The following is a 21392-nucleotide window of genomic DNA, read 5'->3' as shown; positions in this document are numbered from 1 at the left end:
CTAGCCTACCTGGTTAAATAAAGGTGTTCTCAACTAGCCTACCTGGTTAAATAAAGGTGTTCTCAACTAGCCTACCTGGTTAAATAAAGGTGTTCTCAACTAGCCTACCTGGTTAAATAAAGGTGTTCTCAACTAGCCTACCTGGTTAAATAAAGGTGTTCTCAACTAGCCTACCTGGTTAAATAAAGGTGTTCTCAACTAGCCTACCTGGTTAAATAAAGGTGTTCTCAACTAGCCTACCTGGTTAAATAAAGGTGTTCTCAACTAGCCTACCTGGTTAAATAAAGGTGTTCTCAACTAGCCTACCTGGTTAAATAAAGGTGTTCTCAACTAGCCTACCTGGTTAAATAAAGGTGTTCTCAACTAGCCTACCTGGTTAAATAAAGGTGTTCTCAACTAGCCTACCTGGTTAAATAAAGGTGTTCTCAACTGGCCTACCTGGTTAAATAAAGGTGTTCTCAACTAGCCTACCTGGTTAAATAAAGGTGTTCTCAACTAGCCTACCTGGTTAAATAAAGGTGTTCTCAACTAGCCTACCTGGTTAAATAAAGGTGTTCTCAACTAGCCTACCTGGTTAAATAAAGGTGTTCTCAACTAGCCTACCTGGTTAAATAAAGGTGTTCTCAACTAGCCTACCTGGTTAAATAAAGGTGTTCTCAACTAGCCTACCTGGTTAAATAAAGGTGTTCTCAACTGGCCTACCTGGTTAAATAAAGGTGAAAGAAAAAAGAAAAGAAAAAAAAAGAAAAGAAAAAAAAGAAAATGGTGCCATCTGCTTTAATTAATGTAAGGAATTAGAAATGGATTGTACTTTTACTTTTGATACTTAAGTATATTTAAAACCAAACCCTTTTAGACGTTTACTCAAGTAGTATTTTACTAGGTGACTTTCACTTTTACTTGAGTCATTTTCTATTAAGGTATCTTTACTTTTACTCAAGTATGACAATTGAGTAATTTTTCCACCACTTGTAAAACCAATTTTTGGTCTTAATTTAAGGTTAGGTTTATGCATTAGGGTTAGCAGTGTGGTCACGGTACGGGTTAAGGTTAGGGTTAGGCTAAAAATCAGATTTGATGACTTTCTGTCCCATTGTCACAAAACGACAAACAGTTGTGTTTAGTAAGGCTTTATTTCTGTTCATGTCATTCAGCAAAACATATTATTTAATATCTGTTTCATATTGCAATATTTGAATTGAAGAAAATTGGAAGAGCACTGGGAGCAATTAAATATTTCTCAGATACACACCATAAACATAAAAACTATTCTTAATACAAAATAGTAATTGGCATTCAACATAGAAAGGCTTTCTCTTTTTCCCAAAAGCTTATAAAATGACTATGACTGGTTGATTTAATCCTACAGACTAAATGTGAATCACAACAAATCCCTCACCAAAGAAGATGAGGGGGGGGGGGGGGGCATGCATTATTATGAATGACAATCAACATATTTATATATATATACAGCACCAGTCAAAAGTTTGGACACACCTACTCATTCAAGTGTTGTTCTTTATTTTTATTTATTTTTCATATTTTCTACATTGTATAATAATAGTGAAGACATCAGAACTATGAAATAACACATGGAATCACGTAGTAACCATAAAAGTGCTAAACAAATCAAAATACATTTTATATTTGAGATTCTTCAAAGTAGCCACCGTTTGCCTTGATGACAGCTTTGCACACTCCTGGCATTCTCTCAATCAGCTTCACCTGGAATGCTTTTCCAACAGCTGAGCACTTGTTGGCTGCTTTTCCTACACTCTGCGGTCCGACTCATCCCAAACCAAACCATCTCAAATTGGTTGAGGTCGGGGGATTGTAGAGGCCTTGGTTAAATAGCCCTTACACAGCCTGGAAGTGTGTTAGGTCATTGTCCTGTTGAAAAACAAATGATAGTCCCACTATGCACAAGCCAGATGGGATGGCGTATCGCTGCAGAGTGCTGTGGTAGCCATGCTGGTTAAGTGTGCATTAAATTCTAAATTAATCACAGACATTGTCACCAGCAAAGCACCCCCACACCCTCACACCTCCTCCTCCATGCTTCATGGTGGGAACCACACATGCGGAGATCATCCATTCACCTACTCTGCGTTTCACAAAGACACAGCAGTCTTCTCAATTTGGTTGATCTCCATATGTGATATTTCATAGTTTTGATGTCTTCACTATTATTGTACAATGTAAAAATAAAGAAAAACCCTTGAATGAGTAGGTGTTCTAAACATTTGACTGGGACTGTATATATATATATATATATACAGTATATAAACATCAATGCAAAGAGGAATCCTTTTTACTAAAACTTCAGTTTTCACTTCAGTCCAATAAAATGTTAAATTTCTAATTTCACAGAAAGTCATACCATGTAGTACTTTTTAAGTCTGTACTGTACTGTACTGTATTCACATTATGATTCTCTGGTTCAATATATTAGAACCTCTTTCTCAAGAAAATAAACCCAGATATATGATATACTCCGCACTATGGAAGGCAATAGGGTTTGAACAAAGCACCATATTATTTCAAATATTCTACATACTATACATTTGATAATCATCCATCTACAGCCTTAGTCAACTGTATGATAACATGATATACCATGATAAACATTATAGAAGGGCGGAGTTGCTAGCATTTGGTCAACAGTATGTGTTATATTCATGTGGTCTTCTATGTGTATCTAGATGTACACTATGCATGCTTTCTATCATTGCTTTTAGCTTGATGTAAGGCCAAGACCATAGGTGTCCAGAAAGGCGGCTAACAAATAAAACGTATTAGTGAGTGCATTAGCTGTGTTTGATTTGGGTTGGGTCTTAGTGGGCTGTTACTTAAGTTTTAGCCACAGTAGCTACCTAGTGATCCCAGGGCCAGGAGCAAAGTAGGAGGACAGCCAGGCTGAACCCCAACACCAGCAGGAGCAGGGGAACAGTCCGAGAGGGGCCTAGGGGGGAGGGCCTGGAGCGGGATGGTCGGGACCGTATGTACTGGTCCACTGAGTCCCCCAGGCTGTAGCGTCTGGGGCAGTAGCCCAGGTCTCGACGGGCCTTCTCGATCTTAAAGGTGTGGCTCACTGCAATGTTCCTCACCTAAGAGGATGCAGAAAAGATTCAGGGAAATGGTTGTTAGGTACCTGACTGTCTCTGCATTCAACAAAGTTAACTGTCTTGGTTGTTAAGACTTGACCCGTTGGTTAAAGCAGAAACAGACTGGCACCCAACACCCAGTTAAAGGAAATAGAGTTAAACAAGCTGTTAAGGAGAAGAGTGTTAGTGGTCTGTACTGTGCCCCTGTCTCTCGCCCCCACCTCTTTGCCACGAAGGCAGCTTAACAAACTCAACAACACTCCTTCACTCTTGCCCAATCAGGGTGCTCTAAGATGGGCATAGCGCTCAGTACAGCCTGGGAGGCAGGTTAGGAGCTCTGGAGCTTCAAGGGAGTTTGACTCCATGCTAATGTCTTTGAATAACCTCAGTTTACCAACATCCTGCCCCCCCCGTGTGAAGGATGTCTCGCTGGTCCCTATATCCCCTTACTGCACAGAGGATACAATGTCTGCATGGAAAATACCTGTAGTGACAGAAGCTCTCAGACAAACCCGGTGGCTCAGTGTAACACAGAGATTCAACAAGTTTCCTATTGTCTCGCTGGGGTAAATCCATTTTAATTCACTTTTTGACAGCACCCCTTTTGATGTGAACAAAACCTTCCATACATATTTGCCTTCCATACAAGTTCTCAGAAAGATACTTTTTGAACCTGAATGTAAAAACATTCAAGATATAAAGTTGCTCCAAGTTGCCCCCTTTTGCACACCCCACCATACCATGAGACATCCATGTCTTCATCACTGGAAAAGATAAACGGTTGAGATTCAAATCATTTAAAAGCTCATGAACAGGATTTCAAACTATTGAATAATAATAATAATAATGTTTTTTTATAATATATTTTTCTATTTCTTAACCATTAATGTCAATTGTCTAAATATCTGCATATGTTGCGGTTCAGACCCTATTTACATAATCTGAGATTTTTGTGTTGTGCCCACCATTAAAAACTATACTTGTGAAAGAAATTATGAAATAGTTTGACAACCCTTTTCATAAGCTTTTAAATAATATCAATCTCAACCGTTTATCTTTTCCAGTGATGAAGACATGGATGTCTCATGGTATGGTCTGGTATGCTTAACCTTGAACACTTTTACACTATATATACAAAGGTATGTGGACACCCCTTCAAAATAGTGGATTTGGCTATTTCAGCCACACCTGTTGCTGACAGGTGTGTAAAATTCAGCATACAGCCATGCAATCTCCATAGACAAACATTGGCAGTAGAATGGCCTTACTGAAGAGCTCAGTGACTTTCAACGTTGCATCATCATAGGATGCCACCTTTCCAATAAGTCAGTTCGTCAAATTTATTCCCTGCAAGAACTGTAAGTGCTGTTATTGTGAAGTGGAAACGTCTAGGAGCAACAACGGCTCAGCAACAAAGTGGTAGGCCACAAAAGCTCACCGAACGGTACCGCCGAGTGCTGAAGTGTGTAGCGCATATAAATCTTTTGTCCTCGGTTGCAACACTCACTACCGAGTTCCAAACTGTCTCTGGAAGCAACGTCAGCACAATAACTATTCGTCTGGAGCTTCATGAAATGGGTTTCCATGGCCCAAGCAGCCGCACACAAGCCTAAGATCACCATGCACAATGCAAAGAGATGGCTGGAGTGGTGTAAAGCTCGCTGCCATTGGACTCTGGAGCAGTTGAAACGTGTTCTCTGGAGTGATGAATCACACTTCACCATCTGACAGTCCAAAGGACAAATCTGTGTTTGATGAATGCCAGGAGAACGCTACCTGCCCCAATGCATAGTGCCAACTGTAAAGTTTGGTGGAGGAGGAATAACGGTCTGGGGCTGTTTTTCATGGTTTGTGCTAGGCCACTTAGTTCCAGTGAAGGGACAATTTAAAACTATAGCTTCCAACTTTGTGGCAACAGTTTGGGGAAGGCCCTTTCCTGTTTCAGCATGACAATGCCCCCATGCACAACGCGAGGTCCATACAGAAATTGTTTGTCAAGATCGGTGTGGAAGAACTTGACTGGCCTGCACAGAGCTCTGACCTCAACCCCATTGAACACCTTTGGAATGTTACTTTTGGTCATGTAGTGGATCTTTTGAATGTTTTGGTATTCATGTCTAAAAAGTCACTTTCTGACCACTTCTTCCATGGGCAAACATGTATGGAATGTTGTGTTTAAAACAACAGCGATTGAATTCAAATGGATTTACCCTTTAGAGACTTAGCATGTATGTATCTCTGTACACCTGTCTGTCTCTGACGGACCACTGACTGCTGTCTCCTGTTAGCCCAGCAACAGGACCGTTGAGCAGAGTCGTGATGTTGTCCAGTAATGGTTCAGGTTAGGAGATAACCCTAAAGCAAGGGAACTAGTTGGTGTTGAGCCTTCAATGAGGTCAGTTCCTGTGTCCCCAGTGTTGAACTTCCTGACCCAGTCAATAGGGGTAGATGTTGGCTCTAAGCACAGATCTAGGATTACCTTACTGTAAGTCACAGACAATCCTATGAGGAGTAAAATAATGTCTGACCCTGGATCAGTGATTATGGGGAAACTTCTCCCTACTCCATCCCACCCTTCCAGGAGAAATACACACAACAGGCTAATATTTTATTCACAGGACAATTATCGATCTCCCGGTGGCAGCCGCCAGAATGTCTGACTGAAGCAGTTCCTGGACCAGCAGCCCTGTGGGTACGGCTTTGGTTTCTGTCTCATCACACATTCATGAAGTAATACCTTCTTGGGTACGACAGATAGCAGCTCCTACTACAAACAGCTCCTCGGGCCCTCCTCAGTGCCAGGGCAGGATGTATGCAATACTACTGCCATCAGTATGGCTGCTTTCCATTCCAAAAACATATTTTTCTACCTCCTTTTACAGACCTTGAAAGGTCGGAGATGTGTGACATCAGACCTGGGTTCAAATACTATTTCAACTATCTTAATTACTTTCACATACATTTGAAGTAAGTATTCAGATATATTTCATTTGAAAAGACAAGTCATCAGTTCCTCTCCTGACTGCATCTCAATAGTCTCATCAATGGTCTCATAAGTTCCTCTCCTGACTGCATCTCAATGGTCTCATCAGTTCCTATCCTGACTGCATCTCAATGGTCTCATCAGTTCCTCTCCTGACTGCATCTCAATGGTCTCATCAGTTCCTCTCCTGACTGCATCTCAATAGTCTCATCAATGGTCTCATAAGTTCCTCTCCTGACTGCATCTCAATGGTCTCATCAGTTCCTATCCTGACTGCATCTCAATGGTCTCATCAGTTCCTCTCCTGACTGCATCTCAATGGTCTCATCAGTTCCTCTCCTGACTGCATCTAATTGGTCTCATCAGTTCCTCTCCTGACTGCATCTCAATGGTCTCGTCAGTTCCTCTCCTGACTGCATCTCAATGGTCTCGTCAGTTCCTCTCCTGACTGCGTCTCAATGGTCTCATCAGTTCCTCTCCTGACTGCATCTCAATGGTCTCGTCAGTTCCTCTCCTGACTGCATCTCAATGGTCTCGTCAGTTCCTCTCCTGACTGCGTCTCAATGGTTTCATCAGTTCCTCTCCTGACTGCTTCTAAATGGTCTCATCAGTTCCTCTCCTGACTGCTTCTAAATGGTCTCATCAGTTCCTCTCCTGACTGCTTCTAAATGGGCTCATCAGTACCTCTCCTGACTGCTTCTAAATGGGCTCATCAGTTCCTCTCCTGACTGCTTCTAAATGGGCTCATCAGTACCTCTCCTGACTGCTTCTAAATGGGCTCATCAGTTCCTCTCCTGACTGCTTCTAAATGGGCTCATCAGTACCTCTCCTGACTGCTTCTAAATGGGCTCATCAGTTCCTCTCCTGACTGCTTCTAAATGGGCTCATCAGTTCCTCTCCTGACTGCTTCTAAATGGGCTCATCAGTTCCTCTCCTGACTGCTTCTAAATGGTCTCATCAGTTCCTCTCCTGACTGCTTCTAAATGGGCTCATCAGTACCTCTCCTGACTGCTTCTAAATGGGCTCATCAGTTCCTCTCCTGACTGCTTCTAAATGGGCTCATCAGTACCTCTCCTGACTGCTTCTAAATGGGCTCATCAGTTCCTCTCCTGACTGCTTCTAAATGGGCTCATCAGTACCTCTCGTGGCTGCTTCTAAATGGGCTCATCAGTTCCTCTCCTGACTGCTTCTAAATGGGCTCATCAGTACCTCTCCTGACTGCTTCTAAATGGGCTCATCAGTACCTCTCCTGACTGCTTCTAAATGGGCTCATCAGTTCCTCTCCTGACTGCTTCTAAATGGGCTCATCAGTACCTCTCCTGACTGCTTCTAAATGGGCTCATCAGTACCTCTCCTGACTGCTTCTAAATGGGCTCATCAGTTCCTCTCCTGACTGCTTCTAAATGGGCTCATCAGTTCCTCTCCTGACTGCTTCTAAATGGGCTCATCAGTTCCTCTCCTGACTGCTTCTAAATGGGCTCATCAGTACCTCTCCTGGCTGCTTCTAAATGGGCTCATCAGTACCTCTCCTGACTGCTTCTAAATGGGCTCATCAGTACCTCTCCTGACTGCTTCTAAATGGGCTCATCAGTACCTCTCCTGACTGCTTCTAAATGGGCTCATCAGTACCTCTCCTGGCTGCTTCTAAATGGGCTCATCAGTACCTCTCCTGACTGCTTCTAAATGGTCTCATCAGTACCTCTCTTGGCAAACAGTATAAAGAAGCATCGTTTCTCCATCTTCCAACGAATTCATGAAATCTCTCATTTTTGATTGACCCTGATCCAACAACGTTTTCTTGCAAGTGTGGTGAGGAAGGTTGGTCCTCACATCAGTGCTTGGCTGCAATGTAAAACTGAGAAGGGAGAAAGGAGGAAAGAAGAAGAATGGGTAAAAAGGCAGAGTAAAAATGGGTGAGAAGTGAGAAGAGGGGTTAGGTGTAGAGGTGTAGAGGTGTTAGGTGTAGAAAGCGCTATGAAAGCGCTATGAAGGTAGGTAGGTAGGCAGGTAGGCAGCCAGACAGGCAGGTACATATAGATAGGTATGTAAGTAGTAGATAGGTACTGTAGATACATAGCTGTACGCTTACCTCATTTCTGGTGAAGAGCAGAGGGATCTCCACTATTGGCCTCAGAGCCAGGTGTAAACATTCCATCAGAATGGCTGTGAAATACACACCTCAGATGAGGAGGGAAGACAGCAGCATGGCAGGTCTGAGCTACGAGCAGCGTACTATTACAACAGTTTGGCAAGTATGAAACTGGTGTGTATCCTGACAGATTGTGGCTGGTGTTGGGCATGATCAGCGTCCTGTTACAGCAGCGTGGGTATTTGTGTGTGTGCGTGCGTGTATGTGTGTGTGTGAATGCGTGCCCGTTTGTGTCTCCTACCTGCTGAATAGACCAGTGAGACAGGCAAGTGTATCAACGGTCGGCTGTACCCCAGCTTCTCAAACTAGAGAGGAGGGGAAAGACAGAGGGGATATCAAAGACCAAAACAAGATTAACTATATGTGTTAATCACCCAAAGAATATATAGAGTTACTCACCAGTGGTGTTAACCATTCAAACAGGTTGACAGATTCCCCGTCATTGATGAAGTAGGCCTGTCCACTCTGAGGGAGAAAGGTTGATATTACTATGTATACACCCCCACCCCAAACACACACAGGCCTAAATATGTACAATGTCTACAAATACCACTTGAAGGTAGAACAAACAAGTGCTGAAACGATCATTGGTATCCATGGAGATGGTGAGTAGTAGTAAACTCACAGCCACACAGTTCCTCTTGGGTGTGAGGCTCTCAGCAGCCAGGATGTGGGCCAACACCAGGTTGTCCACATGGACCCAGTTCATCTTGGCCTGGCGGTTTCCAAAGCTAAAACTGAACAACCGGCGCTCCACATTCACCTGGGGAGAGAGAAGAAGAAGTGGAGAGAGAGAGAGAGAGCAAGAGAGAGCGCAAGAGAGAGAGAGAGCAAGAGAGAGAGAGAGCAAGAGAGAGAGAGAGCGAGCAAGAGCGAGAGAGAGGGAGCAAGAGTGAGAGAGAGAGAGCAAGAGAGAGGGCAAGAGCGAGAGAGAGCAAGAGCGAGAGAGAGAGAGAGCAAGAGAGAGCAAGAGAGATACAGATACAGATACAGTCTAGGTTAGACTGTATTGTTGTGCTGAGAGTATGTCTGTTCTCATGTGAGTGTGTTTGGGGTTGTGTACGTGTGTCAAGGCATGCATGGGTTTGTGTGTGTACAATGGTCTGACATTGAGTGAGGGGAGAGGTAAACTGTATTAGGGGAAGAAAGATTAAAAGGCCTCTAAGCAGCTTTCCCTATAGTGAACCAGGAACTGCAGCATCCCAGCCCTGTTCAACCCAGCCCAGCATAGAGTATTCCTTCCCTACATTCTCCCCAGGGGAGAGAGAGAGAGGGGTGAAACAGGATACCTTAAGAGGGTCCATTAATAATATATCCTCACCAGGTACACATTCTGCCAGCCGATCTAAACCCTAAGAGAACCTCTATACCTGACAGAAGGGCAATGAGACTGGGCTGTCATTTTATTGTGCCACCCACACAATGAAATAGTACACAGACATTTATCCCTATGGTGCCGACGTCTTGGATGGAAAGTGACAAATCAGGTGGAATGTAGAAATGTCTCAGTTCTTTTCATTGTGATTCTATGTGGTAGGTAGGTGTACGGACACTCACCATAACCCTGTGTAGGTGTCGTCTCTCTTCTGGCCCGTAGATGCCTGAGGGTCTCAGAACACAGGTCTGCAAGAGACCCCCACCTTTAAAGAAGAGAATGGCATTGAATAATGAAGTAAATCTGGCAACACTGAAAGTTTGTTACAAATGAGTTATTCCACCGTGTAATTACTTATAACTCAGTCTAGAAATGTAAATTCCACTTAACTGCAAGATAGTGTACTATGCAAATGTATGTAGGTTACTGTAATACTGTATGTAAGTAGTAGTAATAGTTCATCAACATATATAATATGCTAACCTTTGCTTCAACCTGAACCCATCTTACAGTGTTAATATATTTCCTCTACATCCCGTCTTAATAAATGCATGAATGGTCCAGTAATGACATAGCGCCATGCTCCTAGCTTAGTTTAATATATAATGACATAGCGCCATGCTCCTAGCTTCATTTAATATATAAATAAGTGGTCATAGATAGGGGGTTAGGTTTCCCCCAAGGAGGGGCTGAAGGCATCACACCTATTTAACCAAGTACTCACTGGAATCACACTAACGCAGTAAGATAATTCCTACACACCTTTGAGAGAGATGAACTGTACATGGGTTTATGTTAATGTAAACATTGTGTGTGTATTAATGTCTCCTGTGATTCTGACTGTCAGTTTTACAGTAAGCATGTACCTGACATCTGTCTGTGACGAGAGTCTGTACTGCATGTCTGGTACTACTGCTACTAACTGTGTGTCTCTGTGTGTGTAAGTACATCCCTGTGTGTGTGTTGCTTGAGACAAAACGGTGTCAGGTGAACACTGCTCTCCAGTCTCAAGTGGCATTGTGCTTTCCAGCTCTAAATTGAACTGGTGTCAGCAGGTCCAGTTGGATTAGGTTGCACACACATGGAAAGCTTGGTTTCCAAGCCAACCTCACTCACTCACAAATACACACAAGCACACACACACACACACACACACACACACACACACACACACACACACACACACACACACACACACACACACACTCACACACACTCACACACACTCACACACACACACACACACACACACACACACACACACACACACACACACACACACACACACACACACACACACACACACACACACACACACAGAGTTTGGCTGTGGAAACATACAGCATCCATTCATACACACTGAGAATCATAAGACAATGTCAAGGACCTGAACACACCATTTCCATTTGAGGATATCATCACTGTCTTGATGCTGTAAGTAGCCCCCATCCTATCACCTCAAGACCATGCCAGACAAAGTCACAGTGTCTCTGCCATTGACACAGAATTACAGTTTTTTTCGATTGCTAAACGACAGTGGGCACAACTGGAGTCACATGTGCAAAACTCTAACTACAGTCTGCACTACCAACAGTCACCTGAGCTAAACAGTTCACATCACCTGCAAAACTCATTCCAAGCAACACAACTCTTAACACATGGCTCAAAACACGCTCAGTGCAGCCAAACACTATGCACAACCCTCACTGAGATAACACACACTGTCACTCAGAACACACTGAGAGTAAAAACACTAGCATCAAACACCAATACAGAAAATACAAACTTTTCATCTTTACAGTTTGAACAATTTCAGTGACTTCATACAAAGTAATATTTTCTTCAAAGAAAAGAGTGACATTCTTTCACATGATTTATTAACATTTTTAGAACATAACAATTCTTTAAGGTAAATGAAAATGAGCAGTTTGCTTCAATAGTCTGTAGTAATTTACGGAATTACAGTAATGAGAAAAAAAGGTAGAAACTAAAAGTACATACTGTAATTCGAACAAATAATTGAGGGGCTAATCCTGCCTCTCTCTAGCATCAGGCCACAGGTTTTCTTCAACATCACATCTAATGTTTTCTCTTGCCATGCACCTGGGGAAGAACCTTCTGGAGTGCCTTATCCATCCCTGGCAGTCCTCTGGACTCGTGTCCTCACATCCGGCACGCATGGCTTCCAAAAGAGACATTTGGTCATGTGGGTGGTGACCAAACACTTTCCACCTCCAGGCAGAGTAAAACTCCTCTATTGGGTTGAGGAAGGGTGAATATGCAGGCAGGTACAAAACCATAAATCTGTGATGTGCTGCAAACCAATCTGTGACAGCTGCAGAGTGGTGAAAAGCAACGTTATCGCAAACTATGACAAAAACTTGGGGGTTTCTTACTGGCTCCCCCTGTTCTGCTGGCACTAGCTGAGCATAGAGCTGTTCTAGGAAAGCTATAAGCCTTTCTGTGTTGTATGGGCCAATGAGTGGTGTGTTGAGAAGCAAACTATCATTGGCCATTGCAGCACACATGGTGATATTCCCCCCCCTTTGGCCTGGAACCTCCACAGTGGCCCTTTGACCTATAACATTCCTTCCTCTGCGCCGTCTTTTGGCAAGGTTAAATCCAGCTTCATCGATAAATACAAATGAATGTGGTCTTTCCAGTGCTTCCACCTCCATTACTCTCTGAAAAACAGTAAGTGCACAGTTTTACTGTAGAAATGCTAGTATTTTTTTTTACTGTAAATATTTTGTATAGCTGTGTACGTAACCTCAGACGTCTTACCTGGACATATTGGTATCTTTGCTCTTTTACCCGTTCACTGTTTCTCTCGAACGGTACAGTGTATAACTGTTTCATTGTAACTTGGTGTTTCTTTAGGACTCGAGCAATAGTTGTTGTGCTGACAGAATTAACATTTTCAAATATATCATTATCAGCCAGCACTCTATCTTGAATCTCCCGCAGTTTTATTGCATTGTTGACAACAACCATGTCAACAATAGCATTTTCCTGCGCATCTGAAAATATTGTTCCTCTTCCCCCTGTTGGGGGCAGCCTTTGGGTCCTGTTGTAAAAATATATTTTACAGTCAAACTTACTGTAATATATATCTGTGTAAATATTCTATAATTACAATACAAAATAGATTCCTGTAATGTTTTCATTTACTGTAAGGATGTAACTCTCACCTGTTTGCATGATGGAAAATTCGCATTACATATGCCACTGTGAATCTTTGCAGATTGGGTTGCACCCTCAATGAGAGACCATGGTTCACGACATGGTCTATAAGTGTAGCCCTTATTTCATCTGAAATAACAGCTCTTTGTCTTCTTTGTCTTCCTCCACGCATCCGCCCTCTCCCTGCCACCCTTCTCCCTCCACGAACCCATCTTCCTTGTTCCATTTCCAAAATGAGTCTTTCTGAGCTCTACCTATATATACTGTAATATGTGTGTGTGTTCACTAACAAGTCTAAAACAAGACACCTGCTTAGCCTTTCAGCTGAAATTGCAATCAGCAGTGTTTGAAAGGCACAAGGCTGAAATCTATTCCGTTTTGAATGTGTGGTTCACAGTTTTGACAGCAGTGTGTTAGCATTTGAACAAAGTGCTGTAAATCCACAGTGTTGTGCAGGTTGTGGTTAAAGTCATGGGATAAGTGTGTAGAGTTTTGAAAACTGTGTTCAAGCAATGAAAAACGAACTAGAGTTTGGTCCACATGAACTGCTGCTGTGTAGACTGTAGTTAGAGTTTTGCACATGTGACTCCAGTTGTGTCCACTGTCGTTTAGCAATCGAAAAAAACTGTAAAATAATAGATCTAATACTGTATATCTTCATTCTATTTCTAGGGTCTCTTACCTTTGAGTGAGCGTCCATTGGCTGTTAGGACCATCTGGTCAGAGATAGATTTGGTCCTGGAGTAGTGGTCTATGTGCTGGGACAGCAGAACGCATCATATATATTCATATCAATCCATGTGTTTTATTATTTCCTAAGACATAGCCATCAGAGGACCTATTCATTGTTACTGCTGCTGCTGAGGAAAGCACAGGTAACTGCCAGAATAAAGGAAACACTTGAGTAAATGAGGAATACAAAGTATATTTAAAGCAGGAGCTTCCACACAGGTGTGGTTCCTGAGTTAATTAAGCTATTAACGTCACATCATGCTTAGGGTTATGTATAAAAATACAGAGCTGTTTTGATGGCAGTCTCAGACTGAAGTATGTAGTGAATGAGAGCAGGGGAAGAATTCAGTTTGAGTCATCAGGCAAGTGTTTTCCACCACCATCAACAAAACACCAAAATATGGAATTTCTCGTGGAAGAATGGTGTTCCATCCCTCCAATTTAGTTCCAGACACTTGTAGAATCTATTCCAAGGAGCATTGAAGCTGTTCTGGCAGCTCGGAGTGGCTCAACACTCTATTAATTAATACATTTATGTTGTTGTTTCCTTTATTTGGGCAGTTACCTGTATGTCCTTCAGAAGGGGTTGCAAGATAGATGCATGTCAGAGGTGTGACACCCATACTGTACACACCACACACACTCACTCTCTCTTACACACACCCCACCAGTGTCAGGTTGACAGTCTTTGAGCCTTCAAGCTATCCTAAACTGTGTAACTCTACTCATGCGGGACTTATACAGTCATGCACAGCCATGTAAGCTGGAAGGAGTAGCTCTGGGAGAAGATTACATTCATGAGCTTCCTTTATCAGCCTGGTTCTGGATGTCATGTACACCATGTCAGCTTCAAACTCAAGGTTGACTGTAAAACATCACATAGCAAAGGTGCCCAGTCCTTTAACCAAATGTATGTACCACATGAAAAGTAAACTATCAAAAAAGATCAAAAAAGTTGTGTTTCCATCAACCCAGAGCAAACACGTATTCTATATAGACACAGTAAAGCTAGCCTGGGTAAAGCAGATAGTAAGCTGCACTCACTATCATTCAGTCTGGTTTACCCAGGCTACAGTAAAGCTGCTCCTCATTGGGACATCCTGTTCTTACTCACCATATCCAGGGGCACACAGGGCAATGAGTCCTCGTCGCCCTCCTCTATGGGTTTGCCAGCAAACGTCACGTTGATCGTACTGGTGTAGACCAGCCTGGTGATGCCCTTCTCCACACACACTGAAACAAGCACACACACACAGACAGGGTTATCATTGGGCCAAGTCATTTAACTGACAACGCATTTTTATTTAGGAGTTTATTTCATTTTCTAAACCTGGGTCATGACTCAAACGCCTATTAGCCCACTGAGCTCAAGCCTAGTCATGGCCTAGCTCTGGGAGTTAACACAAGTCTGTAGGTCTTGGACAAGGAGACTGTTCTACACCACCTCCAACTACATTTAGCAGGTATTTTATGGCTGCTCATATATGGCTGTACTGTTACACTGCACCCCATTAGAAGCCCTTCAACAGGTCTCTTTCACTATTTCATCATAGGGGCCAAACGTTTACACATTATTGCGAAGAAGGGCCAAAAATGTTCCACCTCCTAGGACGTCTTGTGCCTATAAAAAGGTATTTACAAACAGTATGTTGTGCAAAGATAATACTGTATGTAATGTAAAGAATGTGTTGTTAATCTAAGAAACGGTCTACCTGTCTGTGGGAGAGGGGAAGCTGATGAGTGTGACAATAGTTGAAGAGTGAGGTAAGGAGGGAGGGGAGGAAGGAGGGGAGGAAGGAGGGGAGGAGGGAGGGGAGGAGTGAGGGGAGGAAGGAGGGGAGGAGTGAGGGAAGGAGGGGAGGAGTGAGGGGAGGAAGGAGGGGAGGAGTGAGTGGAGGAAGGAGGGGAGGAGTGAGGGCAGGAGTGAGGGGAGGAAGGAGGGGAGGAGTGAGGGGAGGAGTGAGGTGAGGAGGGAGGGAGGAGTGAGGGGAGGAAGGAGGGGAGGAGTGAGGGGAGGAGTGAGGTGAGGAGGGAGGGGAGGAGGGAGGGGAGGAGTGAGGGGAGGAAGAAGAGGGGAGGAAGGAGGAGAGGAGGGAGTGGAGCTTGTTACCATTAATGACGTTGTTCGTCCCTCCGACGTTGACCGACTCCACCTGCTCTTTCCTCAGCTGTGAGACACAGAACAGAATAACTTTTAACACGGTTTGTGTGGGAACTAATGTGTAATGTGTAACTAATGTGTAACCCTAAATCCGGAACCACGGGCACCCTCTTAGATATCATCCTGACCAACTTGCCCTCTAAATACACCTTTGCTGTCTTCAACCAGGATCGGAGCGATCACTGCCTCATTGCCTGCGTCCGTAATGGGTCCGCAGTCAAACGACCACCCATCATCACTGTCAAACGCTCCCTAAAACACTTCAGCAAGCAGGCCTTTCTAATCGACCTGGCCCGGGTATCCTGGAAGGATATTGACCTCATCCCGTCAGTAGAGGATGCCTGGTCGCTCTTCAAAAGTGCTTTCCTCACCATCTTAAATAAGCATAACCCATTCAAAACAATGTAGAACTAAGAACAGATATAGCCCCTGGTTCACCCCAGACTTGACTGCCCTTGACCAGTACAAAAACATCCTGTGGCGTTCTGCATTAGCATCGAATAGCCCCCGGGATATGCAACTTTTCAGGGAAGTCAGGAACCAATATACACAGTCAGTTAGTTTCAAACAGAAATTTGCATCCTGTAGCACTAATTCCAAAAAGTTTTGGGACACTGTAAAGTCCATGGAGAATAAGAGCACTTTGCCGAAGTGGATCCCTACAAATCAACTGGGCTATACAATCTGGTTCCTACAAATCAGCTGGGCTATACAATCTGGATCCCTACAAATCAGCTGGGCTATACAATCTGGATCCCTACAAATCAGCTGGGCTATACAATCTGGATCCCTACAAATCAGCTGGGCTATACAATCTGGATCCCTACAAATCAGCTGGGCTATACAATCTGGATCCCTACAAATCAGCTGGGCTATACAATCTGGATCCCTACAAATCAGCTGGACTATACAATCTGGATCCCTACAAATCAGCTGGACTATACAATCTGGTTCCTACAAATCAGCTGGGCTATACAATCTGGATCCCTACAAATCAGCTGGGCTATACAATCTGGATCCCTACAAATCAGCTGGGCTATACAATCTGGATCCCTACAAATCAGCTGGGCTATACAATCTGGATCCCTACAAATCAGCTGGACTATACAATCTGGTTCCTACAAATCAGCTGGGCTATACAATCTGGATCCCTACAAATCAGCTGGGCTATACAATCTGGATCCCTACAAATCAGCTGGGCTATACAATCTGGATCCCTACAAATCAGCTGGGCTATACAATCTGGATCCCTACAAATCAGCTGGACTATACAATCTGGATCCCTACAAATCAGCTGGGCTATACAATCTGGATCCCTACAAATCAGCTGGATCTGGACCCTTTATAAAGTCCCTTCAAAAAGTTAGTAAATCTCCTGCTATATGACCACTGCCTTCAGCCTGTCCTTACCCACCAGCCAAACACACAGACAAGCTTTCTAAGTTACATAATCATCTCCTAGCTGACTGTAAATATTTCAGAGTGAGAGAGAGAGACTCAGTATCAGGCAGAGAGGGACTAGAGACACAGGTGATACTACAATGTGAACAGTTGAGTTTCACCAACAAAGCCTCCATTCAATATGTTATAATTTATCCTACTCTGGAACCCATAGACAGGCATCCCTTCCATCTCTGTCACACGCCACTCAAGTCGTTGCATTTAAGACAAAATATTTACTCTGTACTGTATTCTTGGAACAGTGTTACAGGAGACCAGCGACTATGAGTGATGGTCTTTGAATTGTTTACATTCCCAGTCAGCTAAATTAATAAAGAAAGTAGAAGGGTTAAATTCTACCCTCCATCTGTTCAGGAACTCACCTGTTCTGGGCCTGACATCCCATAGGAAGCGGTGTGGAATATACAGTCGACCCCCTCACAGATCTTATACAGAGAATCATAGTCCCGGATGTCGCTCTGCAAGGGAACAAAATCAGTATTATGAAAGACAATGATATGCTGTGTTTTTTCCTCTACCCTATGACTGTACTTCACTGTTATACAGTATGTAATATAACAGTACGATAAACCATCGGATCTAACTGTCTCATGTTAGAAATAGTCAAGCCTTTGTTGTATTCATATTAGAAAGAGCGACTCTGATATTAAAGTGTCAGTAATGTGAGGAAACATTTGACATAATTCATCCAGTTCCTGCTATGGAACTCTCCGGCGTCTTTTCACAGTGAACTATCTTGCGGGGTAAGATGACAGCTTGAACATATAGTACATGGTATGTCCATATATTAGCCAATGATTAGTAAGTACAATTAAGTTAAAGTGCCATGAAGGCTGCACCTGAAACCTGAATCAGAGCCCTGGCCTCCTTCTGTCCTAGTCAACACCTGGCACCCTCAACTAGATCACTGACCTGTGTCTTTATACCTGAGCCATGTATACCCAACCTTATTAGCCCCGTCTACCCTGGGGTATATGAGGAGAAATACTACACTAAAGACACTTGAATTTCAATGTATCCCCCTGATAACATACAGTGTTCTCTCTCTTTACTTTTTCAATTACAATCTTAACAAACCAAGTGGGGGAATTTCAAACCGGTGATCATTTAGGAACAATGATCAAAAACAAAAGCAGTGGTGTAAAGTACTTCAGTAAAATAACTTTAAAGTACTACTTCAGTTGTTTATTGGGGATCTGTACTTTACTATTAATATTAATATTTTGGCAAATTTTTTACTTCTACTTCACTATGTTCCTAAAGAAAATAATGTACTTTTTACTCCATACGTTTTCCCTGACACCCAAAAGTACTCATTACATTTTCATAGAAAAATGGTCCCAATTCACACACTTATCAAGAGAACATCCCTGGTCATCCCTACTGCCGCTGATCTGGCGGACTCACTAAACACAAATGCTTCATTTGTAAATGATGTCTGAGTGTTGGAGTGTGACCCTGGCTATCCGTCAATATATATATATGTTTTTAATTGTGCCATCTGGTTTGCTTAATATACGGAATTTGAAATAGTTTATACTTTTACTTTTGAGACTTAAGTACATTTTAGCAGTTCCATTTACTTTTGATACTTAAGTACATTTAAAACCAAATACTTTTAGACTTTTACTTAAGTAGTATTTTACTGAGTGACTTTCACTTTTACTTGAGCCATTTTCTATTAAGGTATCTTTACTTTTACTCAAGTATAACAAATTAGTACTTTTTCCACCACTGAGCAAAAGGAAAGCAACGGGGGATGAATCTTAACTTTAACTTTGTCAAGCATTGATGACAGTGAGATACTAAGTAAACATTTGAAAGTTGAAAGTTAGGATTTGCCACGAAGTGACTAGTGCGTCTACTCTACCTACCTGATGGAAGACAGTACCGTCTGGAGTATCCCACTGTGGCTTGTGAAGATCCAGCAGCACCACAGACACTCCCTGGCTGACCAGAGCTCTCCCCAGCCTCAACCCGAAATACCCTGCTCCCCCGGTCACCAGCACCCTGCCTGTCCCCATCCCTGCCCTTCTCAAGGCCTGATCAGTCACTTCATCCAGGCGGGAGGCTGGACACTCTGGGCTGCTGCACCAGGCACCCACCACCCCATTGGCCCTGTGTCGGGAGGCTGGAGTTGGGGTTGAGGTTATGTCTGGGGCTGGTCGGCTCACCCAGGACTGGAGCTGATGGTTGAGGTGGTGGTTGTGGAGGTGTCTATTAGCCTGTATACGGCACCCAGCACTTCCTGGGACAGGCAGGGGGACACAGGGGTAGGGCAGCTGCTCTACCTGGCACAGAGAGCCTCCGTTGTCCTTCATACCGGGGCCACACAACTCCATTCAGACTCCTCTTGGGATAGATGGAATTCGGGAACCCTGTGAGTGACAGGGGTTCAAATAGTAGCTACCTCATCATTACAGCTATTGTCCATAAGATACACAGTAGCCACCTTCATCGGATATAACTAATAACATTTTCTTTGCCAATTAATTGACCAGACTATAAAAAAATATCAAAGAAATACTCATTCATTTGAAGGAGTAATCAATAGAGTAAAGTACAGGACTAAAACAAGTTTGACTGTGAGTCAGTCTGTACACTGACTCATCTCGGAGAGCGCTGCAGATACAGACACAAACTCTAGTTATTTTATCTCAAATGTCGCGTAAGAATACTAGTTCCGTGATACTATTTCCTTCTATATACAACACTGGTGATTTCCTACGACAAAGTTGAGTCGAAAGTATGGGTTTTAAACACTGATACACAGCCAAAATACGCAGATTTAAATGTTTTATTTTCTAGTGCAATTATATTGCATATTTTACAACAGTCTTAAAAGAAACATACAATATCCCATCAACCTTCTGAATAAACCAAAATATAGGCCTACCCAGTGATGCGCGGATCTGGTTGCCACATTAGTTTCCATTGTAAATTATGTCACTAAAACGACTTTGGTAAATAGGCCTACTGTACCTTTCAACGTACTGTCATGTATCTGCTTATGTCCATTGAATACATATCATTAAAAGATCCCCCTTTTTATATTTTGACACCCCTCTCGCAGGTCCCTGCAGTCTACTCTGACAACCTTTGCCTGACAATCACTTGTGGCTTCACCTGAGACGCGTTACCGTAGGGTCTAGATGAAACACGCACGCTCTGACTAAGATCATGTTTCACAGGTACAAAATCAGCAAATGTACATAATACCTATTTGTCATTCCTCCTCCACAAACCTCGCCCCTCTCCTAGTCCTGTCTCAACCCTGCACTTCTCAAGCGTCAACCCTTCTCCTCAAACCCCTCTGACGCCCACCCAACTCCCCGGCATCCTTCTGCAAGTGCTGGCTCAGCTGCTTGCTTCTTGATGAAACCGTAACACCTTAAAGCAGGAATCAGGCAATCAGCGGTTGAAACAATACCAAATACTTTCCCCGCTCATGTTTTGGTAAAAAGCTTAGGGTCAGGACTGGAGAAATATAACCACTCTCAAATTCAGGTCTGGCAATTCATGATATCAACATTATAGTTTGATTATGTTTTGAGGCTGTATAGTGTTTGTTTACATGTACTTTGTTTACTAACACTGGGGTAAAATAAGCTTATATTTTGGGTTCTGATGGGGTATGACAGTTGAACTAAGCTCATTGGACATTTCTAAGTTATATTCTTCAAGAATCAATGGGTACATATAATTAATTTACAAGTCCAAAATGGATGTAGCAACTGCACATTACCTCTTAAAATGTCATATTTACTGGGAAAGCTTTCCCAACCCTCATTCTTTCATTGTAATGTGTCATGTGTGTCGACCCAGTGCTTGGGAAGTGAACAGTATGAAGCCATGTTGACTTGTCAAAAATGTCCTTTTGACACAAAGATCCTGATGAAATGTGGGATGATTGGGTTTTCAGTGCTGTAAGCAACCTTCCGGTTACTAGTCCAACGCTCAAACCACTAGGCTACCCTGCGCCCCAATAATATTCATATTAGGCATGTTCATATTAGACATGTTCACATTAAACATGTTCATATTAGACCTGTTCATATTAGACATGTTCATATTAGACATGTTCATATTAGGTATGTTCATATTAGACATGTTCATATTAGGCATGTTCATATTAGACATGTTCATATTAGACATGTTCATATTAGACATGTTCATATTAGGCATGTTCATATTAGACATGTTCATATTAGACATGTTCATATTACACATGTTCATATTAGGCA

At 42.8% G+C, this 21392-nt stretch overlaps 1 protein-coding gene across 1 annotated transcript; it reads right to left on the bottom strand.

Moving 5' to 3' along the window:
- Positions 1-2873: 2873 nt before the first annotated feature.
- LOC139396618 (putative short-chain dehydrogenase/reductase family 42E member 2) lies at positions 2874-19490 on the bottom strand. Its single transcript, XM_071143576.1, has 11 exons — positions 19023-19490; positions 17511-17606; positions 15637-15694; positions 14641-14759; positions 13477-13552; positions 9794-9876; positions 8862-8999; positions 8636-8701; positions 8478-8541; positions 8177-8250; positions 2874-3107 (listed from the first exon to the last, which is right to left on the bottom strand). Exons 1-11 carry the CDS (start codon positions 19488-19490, stop codon positions 2874-2876), a joined length of 1476 nt encoding a protein of 491 aa, XP_070999677.1.
- Between the last annotated feature and the right edge of the window lie 1902 nt (positions 19491-21392).

The sequence above is a fragment of the Oncorhynchus clarkii genome, unplaced genomic scaffold, assembly GCF_045791955.1.
Source record: "Oncorhynchus clarkii lewisi isolate Uvic-CL-2024 unplaced genomic scaffold, UVic_Ocla_1.0 unplaced_contig_754_pilon_pilon, whole genome shotgun sequence".
In the NCBI taxonomy this organism is placed as follows: domain Eukaryota; kingdom Metazoa; phylum Chordata; class Actinopteri; order Salmoniformes; family Salmonidae; genus Oncorhynchus; species Oncorhynchus clarkii.
The sequence above is the reverse complement of the archived record's forward strand: the minus strand, read 5'-3'. Positions and strand labels throughout refer to the sequence as shown.